The sequence below is a fragment of the Protomyctophum parallelum genome, assembly GCF_964188405.1.
Source record: "Protomyctophum parallelum genome assembly, chromosome: 5".
NCBI classification, from domain to species: Eukaryota; Metazoa; Chordata; class Actinopteri; order Myctophiformes; family Myctophidae; genus Protomyctophum; species Protomyctophum parallelum.
In genome coordinates, this window is record NC_139702.1 from 2,808,170 (window position 1) to 2,827,457 (window position 19,288).

Sequence of the window (19,288 nt, forward strand, 5' to 3'; positions counted from 1 at the left end):
TATAATTTGTTCATTTGTGTGTGTGTGTGTGTGATCTATTTACAGTACATCTGTTCCTGTTTATCTGTATAATAATATGCATTCCTGTGTGTACAGTCTTTATGGGTCATGTGGTCAATTCAGGTGTGTTTGAGGGCCTACATGGGGGGGTGCGTGTGTGCACGTGTGTGCGTGCACGTGTGTGTGTGTGCACGTGTGTGCGTGCTGTAAACGTTGTGGTCTGTAAGATCATGGGAACTCACAGTTGAAATGACAGTGTTGTCAGGGTAACCAATGCAGTTCTATTTGATGATAAAGTTTCATTTATTAATAATTATATTTCTGCAAAACTAAATCAATGGGTTCAAACGGATCATGTTTTTTGAGAGTCTATATTTTGAGAGTCTCATAATGTTATATCTATCTAATCTAAACAATTTTAAACCCTCTCTATATAGCACAGAATAATGCTTAACCCATTTTGGGGCGGGAACCCCTTTTGGTGTTAAACATTATGTTATAATTTAGCAATCTATACCTTATTTTTGATTGGCGATAGCACCTCCTATGTCCAGCTTTTAGTGTATGTAACCCAATTTTTGTCCCAACACAAACATTAAATGCTATTGACAATGAATGGACAATTTTGAGTGTTTGTGTAACACAAACATTGATGACGAAGGTGAGGACGCAAATTGTGATTGGCCGGAATGAGATGTGTGATGATGATGTATGATGATAAGAGCGCCCCTCATTTCACACGGGTGTGATTCTATTTTTACCCTGTAGTACAGGGGTACTCAACTGGCGGACCGCGGTCCGCGACCGGACCGCGGACCACCTCTTTGCGGACCACCAAAAAAAAAAAAAAAAAAAAAGTTTTTTATTTTTTTTATTTTAAGTTAATAATATAAATAACATCAGATGGTACATTTCTCATGTGAAATTGCTGCAAAGGCCCCCAAAATGTCCCCCAAGGGCCTCCAAAATTCTGGCGCGCGCTATGCGCTCGCGCAGTGTCGCCTGCCAGGGCGTATAACTCCCGGCCTGATTTGGAGTTCCACTCCGGGCCTGCACTCTGCACCCCATTATTGGTTGGGTGGAAGGGGATCTGATTTGTATAAGCTTGGCTTGACCATACTAAACGGGCATAGAGCCCAGCTCTCCGAAGGACGCCGCGCATGGGACCGGACCTCGGTCTTATTAAAAAAAAAAATGTGGACCTTCATCATTTCTAGTTGAGGACCCCTGATTTAGCTTGTAGGTCTGCTATTTTTGAAAAATCTTAAAAAGTGGCACAAATCTTTGAATATATATTCTTTCAAATTGAATGTTTTTAACTCTGGTCTAAATGGGTTAAGCGCAATCCCGGTTTTCAGATGTGTTAAAACTGCTGATTCAGTCTTGATTCCAGGCTTCAGCAAAACGGCCCTGTAAAATAAATGATAGTGAGGATTTAAGTGTATGTACAGTGTATTCTCATGCTGTGCTGTCATCGTCCTCCCCTCCCCCTCAGTGGGTGATAAGGTACCTGCTGACATCAGGCTGACGTCCATCCGCTCCACCACCCTGCGTGTGGACCAGTCCATTCTGACGGGGGAGTCCGTCTCTGTGATCAAACACACTGACCCCGTGCCAGACCCCCGAGCCGTCAACCAGGATAAGAAGAACATGCTCTTCTCTGTGAGTCATCGTGTGTGTGTGTGTGTGTGTGTGTGTGTGTGTGTGTGTGTGTGTGTGTGTGTGTGTGTGTGTGTGTGTGTGTGTGTGTGTGTGTGTGTGTGTGTGTGTGTGTGTGTGTGTGTGTGTGTGTGTGTGTGTGTGTGTGTGTGTGTGTGTGTGTGTGTGTGTGTGTGTGTGTGTGTGTGTGTACCAAATGTATAGTAGAATTTCCTGGTCCTCACAAGAGAAATGGTTGTTTATTATTGACACACACATTGTCTCAATTAATTAAATTGAATTATTCCTGGGAAATAGTCACCGTAGCCTCTCCAGTGCCTTTCACATACAGCCTCCTCAACACATGTCTTTTCTGTGTCAATGGAGTCTATTGTTTAGTCGATAAAGGCGTGGTTTGCTTTGACCAATCACAGGGCACCAACATCGCAGCGGGACGGGCCATCGGGGTCGTCGTGGCGACGGGGGTGCAGACGGAGATCGGGAAGATCCGAGACGAGATGGCCGCCACAGACCCGGAGAGAACTCCCCTGCAGCAGAAACTAGACCAGTTTGGAGAACAACTCTCCAAGGTGAGCCTGCATGGGGCTGGGCCATAGGACTGAAACTAGACCAGTTTGGAGAACAACTGTCCAAGGTTAGCCTGCATGGGGCTGGGCCATAGGACTGAAACTAGACCAGTTTGGAGAACAACTGTCCAAGGTTAGCCTGCATGGGGCTGGGCCATAGGACTGAAACTAGACCAGTTTGGAGAACAACTGTCCAAGGTTAGCCTGCATGGGGCTGGGCCATAGGACTGAAACTAGACCAGTTTGGAGAACAACTCTCCAAGGTTAGCCTGCATGGGGCTGGGCCATAGGACTGAAACTAGACCAGTTTGGAGAACAACTCTCCAAGGTTAGCCTGCATGGGGCTGGGCCATAGGACTGCATGGGGCTGGGCCATAGGACTGCATGGGGCTGGGCCATAGGACTGCAATTCAATATCATGATTTAGAAAAAAACAGACCATCCGGGCACTCAAGAGTAAAAAGAGGAACAGCCTTTATTTTTTATTAAAAGCCATGTTTCGGCCATAAAAGGTCGTTGGGGCGATGCGGGCACCTTTTACAATTTTACTACAGTCATCTTTTTACCTCCTGTGAGCACCTGGTTACTCCTGTTGTTTCTCAATCAATCATGATTATTTAAAACCTTTGCCTTGATTCAGATACATTGGCTAGTTAACTATCCGTAAATATCTGTTGTGGCGGTGTAACATACAGAAAAAACCTATCTACAAGCTCAGTAGCTTGAGGATGACATGGTACACAACCAAGAATAAATTCATCATAAGTCTGTCTCAACATCTACATCTACAAGCTTGCAACGTAGCGCGAAAGCGGCACGTTGTGCGCTTGTAGATCTGTTATTTTCTCTAGTTTGGGTCCCGGGCAAACGTCTAATCTATCCTTTTGGTCTCGAGCTGAAAAGTTTGGGAGCCACTGTCTATCGTACATGTGGCGCCGCTAACCGGTCTGCTCTCTCAGGTGATCAGTGTCATCTGTGTGGCGGTCTGGGCCATCAACGTTGGACACTTCAACGACCCGGTCCACGGAGGCAGCTGGCTGAGGGGCGCCGTTTACTACTTCAAGATCGCCGTGGCGTTGGCTGTGGCTGCCATACCAGAAGGTACCCTGTGTGTCTGTCTGTCTGTTGGCTGTGTGTCTGTCTGTCTGTTGGCTGTGGCTGCCATACCAGAAGGTACCCTGTGTGTCTGTCTGTCTGTTGGCTGTCTGTCTGTCTGTCTGTTGGCTGTGGCTGCCATACCAGAAGGTACCCTGTGTGTCTGTCTGTCTGTTGGCTGTCTGTCTGTCTGTCTGTTGGCTGTGGCTGCCATACCAGAAGGTACCCTGTGTGTCTGTCTGTCTGTTGGCTGTGGCTGCCATACCAGAAGGTACCCTGTGTGTCTGTCTGTCTCGTTTCGCCGTTTAGTTATAGGTACTGTATATACCGTAAGTGACACTGCACTAATTGTCGTCCATGTATTCATGAGCTAATTGTTCCGACGCCTGATTTGACTTTGAGACAAACGAATGGCTCATTGTCGACCACAAATGTAGTTAGCTGCATCTGACCCAAACACCTGGCATCTAGTACCTACCTAATACAGTCAGTGATATATATTCCTGTACTGTATGTCTATATCTAGCAGAAGATAACAGATCTAAAAGCGATACAGATGTATATAAAGTGGTCTAATATATAAAGTGATCTAACCCATTCTGAACGGGCACCCATTTTGGTGTCAGCATCATGTTATGCTTTAGCTATTTAAAAATAGCAGATCTACAAGCTCATATCGCGCCACCGAGTGGCGCGATATGAGCTTGTAGGTCTGCTATTTTTTGAAAAATCGAAGAACGACTGACATTTTTTAGAATCTGATCTCAGGTCAGAATGGGTTAATCAGACCAATGTGTGTCCAGTGGAAACCTCGTATGAATCTGATCTCAGGTCAGAATGGGCTAATATACCTGTCATTCCTCCAGGCCTGCCGGCAGTCATCACCACCTGCCTGGCCCTGGGGACCAGACGCATGGCCCGCAAGAACGCCATCGTTCGGAGCCTGCCCTCCGTGGAGACCCTGGGCTGCACCTCCGTCATCTGCTCCGACAAGACGGGGACGCTCACCACCAACCAGATGTCTGTGTGCAGGGTAAGAGACAGGGACGCTCACCACCAACCAGATGTCTGTCTGCAGGGTAAGAGAGACAGGGACGCTCACCACCAACCAGATGTCTGTCTGCAGGGTAAGAGAGACAGGGACGCTCACCACCAACCAGATGTCTGTCTGCAGGGTAAGAGAGACAGGGACGCTCACCACCAACCAGATGTCTGTGTGCAGGGTAAGAGACAGGGACGCTCACCACCAACCAGATGTCTGTGTGCAGGGTAAGACAGGGACGCTCACCACCAACCAGATGTCTGTCTGCAGGGTAAGAGAGACAGGGACGCTCACCACCAACCAGATGTCTGTCTGCAGGGTAAGAGAGACAGGGACGCTCACCACCAACCAGATGTCTGTCTGCAGGGTAAGAGAGACAGGGACGCTCACCACCAACCAGATGTCTGTCTGCAGGGTAAGAGAGACAGGGACGCTCACCACCAACCAGATGTCTGTCTGCAGGGTAAGAGAGACAGGGACGCTCACCACCAACCAGATGTCTGTCTGCAGGGTAAGAGAGACAGGTGTCTGTCTGCAGGGTAAGAGAGACAGGTGTCTGTCTGCAGGGTAAGAGAGACAGGTGTCTGTCTGCAGGGTAAGAGAGACAGGTGTCTGTCTGCAGGGTAAGAGAGACAGGTGTCTGTCTGCAGGGTAAGAGAGACAGGTGGAGGGTTATTAGGATGGAGAGAGAGAGAGACAGGTGTCTGTCTGCATGGTAAGACACACTGACAGAGAGACAGGTGGAGGGAGAGAGAGAGAGACAGGTGTCTGTCTGCAGGGTAAGACACACTGACAGAGAGACAGGTGGAGGGAGAGAGAGAGAGAGACAGGTGTCTGTCTGCCGGGTAAGACACACTGACAGAGAGACAGGTGGAGGGAGAGAGAGAGAGACAGGTGTCTGTCTGCAGGGTAAGACACACTGACAGAGAGACAGGTGGAGGGAGAGAGAGAGAGACAGGTGTCTGTCTGCAGGGTAAGACACACTGACAGAGAGACAGGTGGAGGGAGAGAGAGACAGGTGTCTGTCTGCAGGGTAAGACACACTGACAGAGAGACAGGTGGAGGGAGAGAGAGAGAGACAGGTGTCTGTCTGCAGGGTAAGACACACTGACAGAGAGACAGGTGGAGGGAGAGAGAGAGAGACAGGTGTCTGTCTGCAGGGTAAGACACACTGACAGAGAGACAGGTGGAGGGAGAGAGAGAGAGACAGGTGTCTGTCTGCAGGGTAAGACACACTGACAGAGAGACAGGTGGAGGGAGAGAGAGAGAGACAGGTGTCTGTCTGCAGGGTAAGACACACTGACAGAGAGACAGGTGGAGGGAGAGAGAGAGAGACAGGTGTCTGTCTGCAGGGTAAGACACACTGACAGAGAGACAGGTGGAGGGAGAGAGAGAGAGACAGGTGTCTGTCTGCAGGGTAAGACACACTGACAGAGAGACAGGTGGAGGGAGAGAGAGAGAGACAGGTGTCTGTCTGCAGGGTAAGACACACTGACAGAGAGACAGGTGGAGGGAGAGAGAGAGAGACAGGTGTCTGTCTGCAGGGTAAGACACACTGACAGAGAGACAGGTGGAGGGAGAGAGAGAGAGACAGGTGTCTGTCTGCAGGGTAAGACACACTGACAGAGAGACAGGTGGAGGGTTATTAGGATGGAGAGAGAGAGAGAGAGACAGGTGTCTGTCTGCAGGGTAAGACACACTGACAGAGAGACAGGTGGAGGGTTATTAGGATGGAGAGAGAGAGAGAGAGAGACAGGTGTCTGTCTGCAGGGTAAGACACACTGACAGAGAGACAGGTGGAGGGTTATTAGGATGGAGAGAGAGAGAGAGAGAGACGGGTGGAGGGTTATTAGGATGGAGAGAGAGAGAGAGAGAGACAGGTGGAGGGTTATTAGGATGGAGAGAGAGAGAGAGAGAGACGGGTGTCTGTCTGCAGGGTAAGACACACTGACAGAGAGACAGGTGGAGGGTTATTAGGATGGAGAGAGAGAGAGAGAGACAGGTGTCTGTCTGCAGGGTAAGACACACTGACAGAGAGACAGGTGTCTGTCTGCAGGGTAAGACACACTGACAGAGAGACAGGTGGAGGGTTATTAGGATGGAGAGAGAGAGAGACAGGTGTCTGTCTGCAGGGTAAGACACACTGACAGAGAGACAGGTGTCTGTCTGCAGGGTAAGACACACTGACAGAGAGACAGGTGGAGGGAGAGAGAGAGAGACGGGTGTCTGTCTGCAGGGTAAGACACACTGACAGAGAGACAGGTGGAGGGTTATTAGGATGGAGACAGAGAGAGACAGTTGTCTGTCTGCAGGGTAAGACACACTGACAGAGAGACAGGTGGAGGGAGAGAGAGAGAGACAGGTGTCTGTCTGCAGGGTAAGACACACTGACAGAGAGACAGGTGGATGGAGAGAGAGAGAGACAGGTGTCTGTCTGCAGGGTAAGACACACTGACAGAGAGACAGGTGGAGGGTTATTAGGATGGAGAGAGAGAGAGACAGGTGTCTGTCTGCAGGGTAAGACACACTGACAGAGAGACAGGTGGAGGGTTATTAGGATGGAGACAGAGAGAGAGAGAGACAGGTGTCTGTCTGCAGGGTAAGACACACTGACAGAGAGACAGGTGGAGGGAGAGAGAGAGAGACAGGTGTCTGTCTGCAGGGTAAGACACACTGACAGAGAGACAGGTGGAGGGTTATTAGGATGGAGGGAGAGAGAGACAGGTGTCTGTCTGCAGGGTAAGACACACTGACAGAGAGACAGGTGGAGGGTTATTAGGATGGAGAGAGAGAGAGACAGGTGTCTGTCTGCAGGGTAAGACACACTGACAGAGAGACAGGTGGAGGGAGAGAGAGAGAGACAGGTGTCTGTCTGCAGGGTAAGACACACTGACAGAGAGACAGGTGGAGGGTTATTAGGATGGAGAGAGAGAGAGACAGGTGTCTGTCTGCAGGGTAAGACACACTGACAGAGAGACAGGTGGAGGGAGAGAGAGAGAGACAGGTGTCTGTCTGCCGGGTAAGACACACTGACAGAGAGACAGGTGGAGGGAGAGAGAGAGAGACAGGTGTCTGTCTGCCGGGTAAGACACACTGACAGAGAGACAGGTGGAGGGAGAGAGAGAGAGACAGGTGTCTGTCTGCCGGGTAAGACACACTGACAGAGAGACAGGTGGAGGGAGAGAGAGAGAGACAGGTGTCTGTCTGCAGGGTAAGACACACTGACAGAGAGACAGGTGGAGGGTTATTAGGATGGAGAGAGAGAGAGAGAGAGACAGGTGTCTGTCTGCAGGGTAAGACACACTGACAGAGAGACAGGTGGAGGGTTATTAGGATGGAGAGAGAGAGAGAGAGACAGGTGTCTGTGTGCAGGGTAAGACAGATTGCCGCTATTTAAAGGACAACTTTAGTTTTTTTCAACCAAGGTTCATGTTTTAGGTTGTTATTAGAGAAACTAAAAGGTGGGTGTTAACTTTAGCTGCTTTCTTTCGTTTTGGGGATTTTAGCAGTTTTTGACAGGGGGGCGGGGGCATTCGAGCATGGGGCTAAATATGTAATTTTTTACAAAATATTATGGCGATTTTTTTTTATTATTATTTACTATAGTCCTAATAAACCCCAAGAAATTACATCTGGCCAGAAAAGATCACAGGATCTATTGAATGTGACAAACTGACATATTGAGCCTATACACACAGTATAAGCCTTCCCCCAGTAGGCTACCTTCACATTCAGTAGATCCTGTGATCTTCTGTGGCCAGATGTAATTTCCTGGGGTTTATTAGGACTATAGTAAATAATAAATAAATAAATCACCATCAAATTTGGTAAAAAAATACATATTTAGCCCCATGCTCGAATGCCCCCGCCCCCCTGTCAAAAACTGCTAAAATCCCTAAAACGAAAGAAAGCAGCAAATGAAAGAAAATTAACACTCACCTTTTAGTTTCTCTAATAACAACCTAAAACATGAACCTTGGTTGAAAAAAACTAAAGTTGTCCTTTAACACTTTTACAAAAAGTATCACTCACTGCACCTTTAACTAAACTGCAGAGTTTAATTTGTTTCAAAATGTTTTGCTCTCAATATAATATTAAATGTGTCTGTGTGATGTGCACCGTCACCTCAAACAGAGACATGGTGAAAGACGGAGGAGAAAGAAGCAATAACATCAAGTGAAACTTACTAAATTATAGTGGGATTTGCTTTTAAGTCTGCGTTTTAGTGTCAGTCTATGAATTATGGCAAGCCTTCCCTCATCTACAGAATGGTTTTGTTAACAGTTTGCCTGAGTTGTTATGTCTGAAAATATGTGTGCACAAATGTCCTGGCTATTAGCAGCTGAATACAAGTTTGGTCTTTGTCAAGTATGCATCATCATAAATATACAATGGATGTAATATGATGTTATCTCGCAAAGTGCGGTGAAAATGGGCTCCATTGTCCATTCATTAGCTCTCTAAAAACTCCTCCAGCTTCCAGGTTTCTCCAGTCCGGACCCCCGTCTCCCCATTCTAATGTCAAAACCCTATAGATTATTATTTTCAACAACTAAACAGTACTATACCTCAATAGCATGATCGCGTCCCTTTAAGTACAGAGAGAATTGGATGGAAGGAAGGGCGGGGGAGAGGGATGGGTGGATGGTGATATAATGACCAATAAAATAAATATTGTTGGATGGTTGAGCAATAGAAGGAAATAGTTGTTTGATAGATGGAAGGAAGACAAGAGGACAAATTGGGAGGGTTGTGTTTGGAATGAAAGAAGAACTGAAATTGAACCTGTACACTCCAAACGGTGTACAGAATGGAACTTACTGTACGGGTCCATTTGGTTCCATGCTGTACACCTTTTTGGAGTTTAGCATAACACTTCTGTGTGGATTGTCATCTTCTAACAATATATAACCGACTAATGAGTTAACAAGATACTGGCGTTTCTAACAACTGTCTGTATGTGCATGCACTCGTGCACGTATGTGTTTCTTTTGTGTGTGTGTGTGTGTGTGTGTGTGTGCTCGGTAGATGTTTGTTGTGGACAGCGTGTCGGGGGACCGCTGCAGCTTGAGCGAGTTCACGGTGACCGGATCGACTTACGCCCCGGAAGGGGAAGTGTGAGTTGATTTTACCCTTTTATTAACCTTTGACCCCTCTTAACATACAGTATAGGCTGGTTTGTAGACTTCAGAAATGACCGGCTATGCTATTATATTGTCAGCTTACATCTGCAATTGGATAGAAATTAGGCATTCCATCATCATTCATGTCAGTCGAGATTAAAGAGTATTGGAGCTTCTTCCATCAAACACTGATGGTCTTGGTTTATTTCATAAAAGCAAAGGTTAAACTGGTTGGCTGTAAGCTTTCTTCCATCATACAGGTAGTAGTTGGTGGAATGCATGTTTACATGCGTGTAAAGTTTAAACGTGACGTCTTTTTCATTGGGTTTTATGAGCGGCCGAGTTTAGGCCTGCAACCATCCATTGTTTTTGCACCAATTGTTCTATTGATTACTTTTTTGATATTGGATAATTGATTTATAATCAACTAAATTGATTAGTCGGATTAATCATGCATTCTTGTACTAGTGTAAATAGATGGCGTAAAGAACTGACCTACAAGCTTAAAACACATTGCAATTCGACACATTGTGAGCTTGTAGATGAGCTATATTTGCTGTATTTAAAAAAAAAGCAAAGAACTAATTGAAATCTTCCCACTTGAACTAATCGATCGGATCAATTTGATTCGTTCAATTAACCGTTACACCCCTAGTCGGGTTCCATAACTTCCGTTGAAACCTACCTGCACATGCATGCCTTTGTGATGTCAGTCTGAAGTGGTCTGGCAAGGGATCCAATCTATACACGATATGGCTGTAAAGTGTCTGATGAATCAATTAAAGTTCTGTCATCCCCTTATTGGTAGAGCTACGTGATCAAACGGATAAGCCAGGAAGTTCCTGGAGGCTGGACAACGTGTAGTCCAGTACTTCCTGATTTGTACTTCCTGTAGTTCTTTTCCAGGCGTCATCTCCTCATGTTGTAGTTCTTTTCCAGGCAGTCATCTCCTCATGCTGTGACATTATGGGAGATAAAACTGGGACAGAGAGGTTAGGTAACTTGTAAAAGTCTGCCATCTACTGGTGACATTAGGTCAAAAGTAATAGCACTATTTGGTGTCTAGGCTTGATAAATATTGGTGTTGGCAAAGATTCTGTAGAAAAAAAGAAACAATTATACAGAAGCTAGTCCATTGGTTAAGGCCGTTCATATTCACATCAATGATTATAATTATAACTATTAAACATATAGTTTAACAAATCGTCACTCAAGTAGATGGCATAGTCTACACCACGACTATATTAAAGACAATTAATGGTGAACGATACAGTTCTAGTGCTCAGTGTGAACAGCACTGTCGTTGTCAACTAAAGCTTGTAATCATGGCCTTTCTATGCGTTCTAGTGCTCAGTGTGAACAGCACTGTCGTTGTCAACTAAAGCTTGTAATCATGGCCTTTCTATGCGTTCTAGTGCTCAGTGTGAACAGCACTGTACAGTTCTAGTGCTCAGTGTGAACAGCACTGTACAGTTCTAGTGCTCAGTGTGAACAGCACTGTACAGTTCTAGTGCTCAGTGTGAACAGCACTGTACAGTTCTAGTGCTCAGTGTGAACAGCACTGTACAGTTCTAGTGCTCAGTGTGAACAGCACTGTACAGTTCTAGTGCTCAGTGTGAACAGCACTGTACAGTTCTAGTGCTCAGTGTGAACAGCACTGTACAGTTCTAGTGCTCAGTGTGAACAGCACTGTACAGTTCTAGTGCTCAGTGTGAACAGCACTGTCGTCGTCAACTAAAGCTTGTAATCATGGCCTTTCTATGCGTTCTAGTGCTCAGTGTGAACAGCACTGTCGTTGTCAACTAAAGCTTGTAATCATGGCCTTTCTATGCGTTTACATTTCTGCAATGATGACCGTTTGCCGCAACTTGATAACTTTGCATGAATTCGATCCTCCAAATTGCTAAACACATTTTTTTCCTTGTATGACTTGAAATGCCTCGAACCCTCCGCTGGAGGTTGTGTCATCATCAAATACTGTCCTTCATTGATTTGATCCTAACCTTCAACGTTGGCGGGCAGTGAAACTGCATTTTCCCTCAGCCTTTGTCCTTCAATCTATAATGAATTATTTTACAGAGTATTTTACACTCTCAGAGTTAAATTAACATTGATTTTACAATTCATTAATTTGTGTCAATGTGGGGGTCCTTGACATGAAAAGGTTTGGGAACCACTGCCCTAGGGTGTATTTACAGTGGTGAAAAGATTCCCACATTCTCCATTAACCCATTCTGACCTGAGATCAGATTCATACGAGGTTTCCGCCGGACACACACTGGTCTGATGAACCCATTCTGACCTGAGATCAGATTCTAAAAATGTCAGTCGCTCTTCGATTTTTCAAAAATAGCTAAAGCATAACATGATGTTAACACCAAAATGGGTGCCCGGTCAGAATGTATTAAGTGACTCAGGAGACGGAGAGAGTGCTCACCGGGAATCTGAAAGTTCCCGTTTCCATCCCAACTCATCCCAGCTCCATGTCCTTGAGCAAGATGCAGAACCCCTACCGTCTCCACAGGTTCTGTTCAATAGCTGCCACTGCTGCTCCTTAGTTAACCCCTAACTGAACCCCTACCGTCTCCACAGGTTCTGTTCAATAGCTGCCACTGCTGCTCCTTAGTTAACCCCTAACTGAACCCCTACCGTCTCCACAGGTTCTGTTCAATAGCTGCCACTGCTGCTCCTTAGTTAACCCCTAACTGAACCCCTACCGTCTCCACAGGTTCTGTTCAATAGCTGCCACTGCTGCTCCTTAGTTAACCCCTAACTGAACCCCTACCGTCTCCACAGGTTCTGTTCAATAGCTGCCACTGCAGAACCCCTAACGTCTCCACAGGTTCTGTTCAATAGCTGCCACTGCTGCTCCTTAGTTAACCCCTAACTGAACCCCTACCGTCTCCACAGGTTCTGTTCAATAGCTGCCACTGCTGCTCCTTAGTTATGATGAGTAAATTTATTTGGCCAAATGAATAATAACCCCACGCTAGAGGTTTTCATGGGAACACCAGAAAGAGACCTGTACGGATCTGGGTCCATGTTCCATTCCATAAAAGATGTAGATAGGAAGATGGAGCCATTTCTTTGTATAACTATGTAACTGTGATCACACACTAAGCACCTTTAACCCATTCTGACCTGAGATCAGATTAAAAAAATGTCAGTCGTACTTCGTTTTTTCAAAAATAGCAGACCTACAAGCTCGTATCGCGCCACTCGGTGGCGCGATATGAGCTTGTAGATCTGCTATTTTTCAATAGCTAAAGCATAACATGATGCCAACACCAAAATGGGTTCCCGTTCAGAATGGGTTAATAATCTATGTATTCATTAAACCTTATGAGAAACCAAAAGGTGAGTTTTTTTTTTAATCAGCTGTCCAAGCATGACACTACAGAAATGCAAAGCTTTGCGTCCAAGCTGATGGTCTCTCTATCTATTCCTCGGTGTCGGCCACAGTGGTGCTCCTGTGCCTCAGACCTATTAATACATGGCTGAGTCACTGCTCCACACACACGGCGAGCCAGCAGCCATGTCTGCCAGGAGAGCAAGGTGGCAGAAACAGTCAGTGCAGGTTGCACTGTCTTGATTAATCCCCCCCTGTACTTACTAGTTTAAGACTTTGTCATCAATAGTATAATTTCCATAGAGCAGTGGTTCTCAAAGTGGGGTTCCTTGAGGGGGCTCCAGTCCACATGGGCCGTTGCAGGTTTGTAACTTGTGCACTCTCAAAGTTATTATGTGGGTCTTTGGAATTAAAAAGTTGAGAGCCACTGCCATAGTTTTTCTCTTTCTTTATTTTTCTTCCCAGCAGCAGAAGACACTGTAGGCAGCGCTTTTCCTTCATAAAAGGGGGCCTAGACTGTGAACATAATAAGACGACCTAAAAAAACCCTTCTCTGCCACTCTCTGTGTGTCATTCTGTCCGCTCTCTGTGTGTGTGTGTGTGTGTGTGTGTGTGTGTCACTGTGTGTTCTGCAGCTACAAGGACGACGTGGTGGTGAAGTCCAGTCAGTACGAAGGCTTGGTGGAGCTGGCCTCCATCTGCGCCCTCTGCAACGACTCGTCTCTGGACTTCAACGAGGTGAAGGGGAGCATGTCCTCGCTTCACCACATGGACCCTATGGTCCTTATTTTAACCACATAGACCCTATGGTCCTTATTTTAACCACATGGACCCTATGGTCCTTATTTTAACCACATGGACCCTATGGTCCTTATTTTAACCACATAGACCCTATGGTCCTTATTTTAACCACATAGACCCTATGGTCCTTATTTTAACCACATAGACCCTATGGTCCTTATTTTAACCACATAGACCCTATGGTCCTTATTTTAACCACATAGACCCTATGGTCCTTATTCTAACCACATAGACCCTATGGTCCTTATTTTAACCACATAGACCCTATGGTCCTTATTTTAACCACATAGACCCTATGGTCCTTATTTTAACCACATAGACCCTATGGTCCTTATTTTAACCACATAGACCCTATGGTCCTTATTTTAACCACATAGACCCTATGGTCCTTATTTTAACCACATGGACCCTATGGTCCTTATTTTAACCACATAGACCCTATGGTCCTTATTCTAACCACATAGACCCTATGGTCCTTATTTTAACCACATAGACCCTATGGTCCTTATTTTAACCACATAGACCCTATGGTCCTTATTTTAACCACATAGACCCTATGGTCCTTATTTTAACCACATGGACCCTATGGTCCTTATTTTAACCACATAGACCCTATGGTCCTTATTTTAACCACATAGACCCTATGGTCCTTATTCTAACCACATAGACCCTATGGTCCTTATTTTAACCACATAGACCCTATGGTCCTTATTTTAACCACATGGACCCTATGGTCCTTATTTTAACCACATAGACCCTATGGTCCTTATTTTAACCACATGGACCCTATGGTCCTTATTTTAACCACATAGACCCTATGGTCCTTATTTTAACCACATAGACCCTATGGTCCTTATTCTGGCCTCATCATAATAGCCCAAAAATAGGCAAACAAAGGCAACACGTTGTGAGCTTGTAGATTGTCTCACTATTTGTACAAATAAACTGTATGTACATACAGTACATGTATACTATTAGTGGTCAAGGAGCTTTTGGTCCATTTACCACTTAAACCTTTGTTGTATGATAAACGACAGAAATAGCTGATCTCTAAGCGCCCAATGCATCACGATGCTTTATGGACCCAAGCATACTATTCTGTGCAAACATTTGATACAAATTTGACAAAGTGCGGATCAATGCATTGTGAGCTGTAGATTGGCTGATTAGTCACATTGTAAATTGTTAAATACAGGCCTCCGGTTCCAGTTTGAGTTGATTGGGTGTTTCAATGATTAGAAATTAGATGTGTGCATTTTACACATTCTATAAAGACAAGAAATATATACACTAGAACTATTGATGGTTTGCAGGATGAGGTTCAAAACATCAATAAAGTGAGCCTAACTGTAGGTCTGCCCTCGATACCAAGAGAGTATTGAACATTTCCTCAGCTGCTAATTACAGCTCAAACACACTAGTAGGCGTTTAAGATCCGACCCACAGTGAAAAGAATTGGCATCGCACATTTAACCACTGACGGATTACATTTAAGCAGGAGATGACGGATTAGAATGATCTAACCCTGCACACTACAAGATAACACTGAGACCGCCCATGGTGAGCTGGTAGATCTGTGATGTCGGTCATCATGGCCAAAAACAGGCTTCAGGGCAGGCTTTTAATGTTGCAGTCTATTCCCAGCATGCAGCAGGAGGTGCAACTGGATCAACTGGGTTATTATTGGTGAGGTGATTGAATTGGTATGTGGTGCGACATAATGTTAAACGTGTGTGTGTGTGTGTGTGTGTGTGTGTGTGTGTGTGTGTGTGTGTGTGTGTGTGTGTGTGTGTGTGTGTGTGTGTGTGTGTGTGTGTGTGTGTGTGTGTGTGTGTGTGTGTGTGTGTGTGTGTGTGTGTGTGTGTGTGTGTGTGTGTGTGTGTGTGTGTGTGTGTGTGTGTGTTTCCAGACAAAGGGTGTGTTTGAGAAGGTGGGTGAAGCCACAGAGACTGCCCTCTGCTGTCTGGTGGAGAAGATGAACGTGTTTGACACAGACCTGAGAGGACTGAGCCCTGTGGAGAGAGCTACAGCATGCTGCTCCGTAAGACTAAGATCATCATTATATACAATTCATCTACAGCATGCTGCTCCGTAAGACTAAGATCATCTATATATACAATTCATCTAGAGAGCTACAGCATGCTGCTCCGTAAGACTAAGATCATCATTATATACAATTCATCTACAGCATGCTGCTCCGTAAGACTAAGATCATCTATATATACAATTCATCTAGAGAGCTACAGCATGCTGCTCCGTAAGACTAAGATCATCATTATATACAATTCATCTACAGCATGCTGCTCCGTAAGACTAAGATCATCTATATATACAATTCATCTAGAGAGCTACAGCATGCTGCTCCGTAAGACTAAGATCATCTATATATACAATTCATCTACAGCATGCTGCTCCGTAAGACTAAGATCATCTATATATACAATTCATCTAGAGAGCTACAGCATGCTGCTCCGTAAGACTAAGATCATCTATATATACAATTCATCTGGTCTATCTCAGTGGTTCCCAAACACTGAGACTAAGATCATCTATATATACAATTCATCTGGTCTATCTCAGTGGTTCCCAAACACTGAGACTAAGATCATCTATATATACAATTCATCTGGTCTATCTCAGTGGTTCCCAAACACTGAGACTAAGATCATCTATATATACAATTCATCTGGAGAGCTACAGCATGCTGCTCCGTAAGACTAAGATCATCTACAATTCATCTAGAGAGCTACAGCATGCTGCTCCGTAAGACTAAGATCATCTATATATACAATTCATGTTGTCTATCTCAGTGGTTCCCAAACACTGAGACTAAGATCATCTATAGATACAATTCATCTTGTCTATCTCAGTGGTTCCCAAACACTGAGACTAAGATCATCTATAGATACAATTCATCTTGTCTATCTCAGTGGTTCCCAAACACTGGGTCGGGACCCATTTGTGGGTCCCTTTATTCTTTTGTTTCCTATACTTAGTTTGTAATTATTATTTCAAAAAATGAAAAAGATCATGAATTAAAAACTAAATTCTGTGTTTTTTTGCCCCCCCCCCCCAGTAATTTCATGAAGAAAAATCAATGAAAAATCTAAAAGTCCATTAATTAGAAAACAAATGCTATGCTATGCTATTTTCACTAGTTTGGGTCCCGTGGCAAACATCTAATCTCTCTTTTGGGTCACAGGCTAAAAACTTTGGGAACCACTGATCTGTCTGTCTGTCTGTGTGCCTGTGTCTGTGTCTGTCTGTCTGTCTGTCTGTGTGTCTGTGTGCCTGTGTGTCTGTCTTATCTGTCTGTGTGTCTGTGTGCCTGTCTACTTACACCATCGTATTACGTATGTAAGTATGAATTAGGCTTTGGCGGTAAAATTGTAATATAAAGTGTACGGTACAGTTTATACATGACAGTGAATGAATTCTCCTATTGTTACATGTTTGGTTGTTAGATTGTGAATTGCATCAGTGGGATGAAACATCCCTTAGGTCGGCATGTCTGTCTACTGTATCATACAGTATGTCTACGGTAATCTATGGGTCTACTGTATCATACAGTATGTCTACGGTAATCTATGGGTCCCTTCATTGTTTCTTTCCTACATTTAGTTTTGAATTGCCTCTCTGCTGTGTGCCATCCAGGTCATCAAGCAGCTGATGAGGAAGGAGGTAACACTGGAGTTCTCCAGAGACAGGAAATCCATGTCCGTCTTCTGCACTCCCAATAAGCACAGCAGGTCTGCCAGCGGCGCCAAGATGTTTGTCAAGGTCAGACCTCTCTCTGCATCCTAAACTCTTGTTCTTTCACGTTCTTTCTTTGCCTTTCCCCCTTATCTCCATTTCTTTTGTGCTTGTATCCCCCCTCATACGACTCAAATACCAATGAAGTGCTCCCCAGACGTATCTGTGTGTTGTCACTGCTGTTGTATCTTACTGGCTCACCTGCCAGTGAGTAGCCCTCCACCCGGGAGGATGTAGAGCCTCCGTCCTACTCCTCCCAGCCCGGTGCCATAAGAGTACATGCCATGATAAATAGCACCCTCCCAGCCCGGTGCCATAAGAGTACATGCCATGATAAATAGCACCCTCCCTGCCCGGCTTCCCTCCCCCGAACACTTGGAGCATTGTATTCGTTTAGACACTGGACAAAGCCGGATGCATCGTGGGGGGAATTTGAACCCCATTCTCTGCCCTTTCTTTCTGTCTCTCTAATGTCTTCACCTCTTTCTCCATGGTAACAGGGAGCACCTGAGACCGTTCTGGAGCGGTGCAGTCACATGCGTCTCAGTGGCTCTGGATCGGCGTCGACCCGCGTGCCTCTGAGCCCCGCGGTCCGAGAGAAGCTCCTCGCCACCGTGCGAGAGTGGGGCTCCGGCCGCGACATGCTGCGCTGCCTCGCCATGGCGACCAGGGACACGCCCCCCGAGCCCCGCTCCCTCAACCTGGAGAACACGGCCAAGTTCGCCGACTACGAGGTGAGGATTCTAACGCTGTTTTCCTTGGAGCCCGCCTTTCTTACATCCCCACACATGCACACATAAACACAGCCTTCTGTTTTTCAGACATGTTAAGAACTTCTGCCCTATATAGTACTATATATATATATATATATATATATATATATATATGTATGTACCTATATTGTACTTCTCATTATTATTATTAAATTGTTTTTATTGATTTTTCAACACACACCAACATGCATACATACACAACTAGACTACACATAGGCATACAGTACATTAACAAAAATAAGTCAAAAAAAAAAAAAAAAAGACTGAAATACAGGACCAAAACAGACAATAAAATAAGACAAAATATGTACTTCTCATTAGACGGAAAATTCCCAATCCTTTTTTATTTGGTTTTCTGATATAGTTTCTGATAATAATTGAGAACATGCAAGATTTTGTGCAATTGTCTACAAACAGCTTCACGCCATCCCTGTGATCTTTAGCGCCCTCCAAGGGGGGCCGCCCTGAACCCTAGGTTGGGAACCACTGCTTTACACCATATATGGTCAAAGACATGGCAATATGTGAGCCAGTGTGAAAACTGGTGTATCATCGCAGATTCTCCCAATTTACACAGCTACTTTAAAGAGAGCTACAGAACAATGTTGACCTGCACCGAGTGGCCTTGTTCTTAAGAGTGTCCACCCTGAGATTGGGAGGTTGGGGTTCAGTCCCTGTCTGAGTCATACCAAAGACAATAATTATGGTACCCTCTGCACCCTCCTTGTTTAGCACTCGGCATAAAGGTTTAGACTGGGGATAAGTCCCTGTGACATACTACCATCAGGTCCAGGGGGCGAGTGCGGAATGGTCATGCCCTCCTCCTAACTACATGGGCCCACATGCTACAGGAACAAGAGATGGGCTGCTGGCCCACATGGGCCCACATGCTACAGGAACAAGAGATGGGCTGCTGGCCCAGGCCGTAGCGTAACGGTCTGGGCACCGGACTGGTGATCCAGTCGCGGTGTGCCGCGGGTTCGACTCCCGAACCCGACACGGCCTTTACCGCATGTCATCCCCCATCTCTCTCCCGTTTCCTGTCAGCCTACTGTCTGTCCCTTAAAAGATCAATAAAAGGCGTAAGCCGCAAAAAAATATCTTAAAAAAAAAAAAACAAGAGATGG

General features: G+C 45.4%; 1 protein-coding gene across 1 annotated transcript in view; it reads left to right on the forward strand.

The window, feature by feature from the left end:
• LOC310859290 (sarcoplasmic/endoplasmic reticulum calcium ATPase 2) overlaps positions 1–19,288 on the forward strand; it is a 43,185-nt gene that overhangs the window by 14,597 nt on the left and 9,300 nt on the right. The window contains exons 7-15 of the mRNA XM_083765730.1: positions 1,496–1,662; positions 2,073–2,228; positions 3,185–3,326; positions 4,187–4,353; positions 9,391–9,479; positions 13,470–13,572; positions 15,545–15,676; positions 17,290–17,415; positions 17,889–18,122. Coding sequence (XP_083621856.1) covers positions 1,496–1,662; positions 2,073–2,228; positions 3,185–3,326; positions 4,187–4,353; positions 9,391–9,479; positions 13,470–13,572; positions 15,545–15,676; positions 17,290–17,415; positions 17,889–18,122 — 1,316 coding nt within the window. The remainder of the gene's footprint in view (positions 1–1,495; positions 1,663–2,072; positions 2,229–3,184; positions 3,327–4,186; positions 4,354–9,390; positions 9,480–13,469; positions 13,573–15,544; positions 15,677–17,289; positions 17,416–17,888; positions 18,123–19,288) is intronic.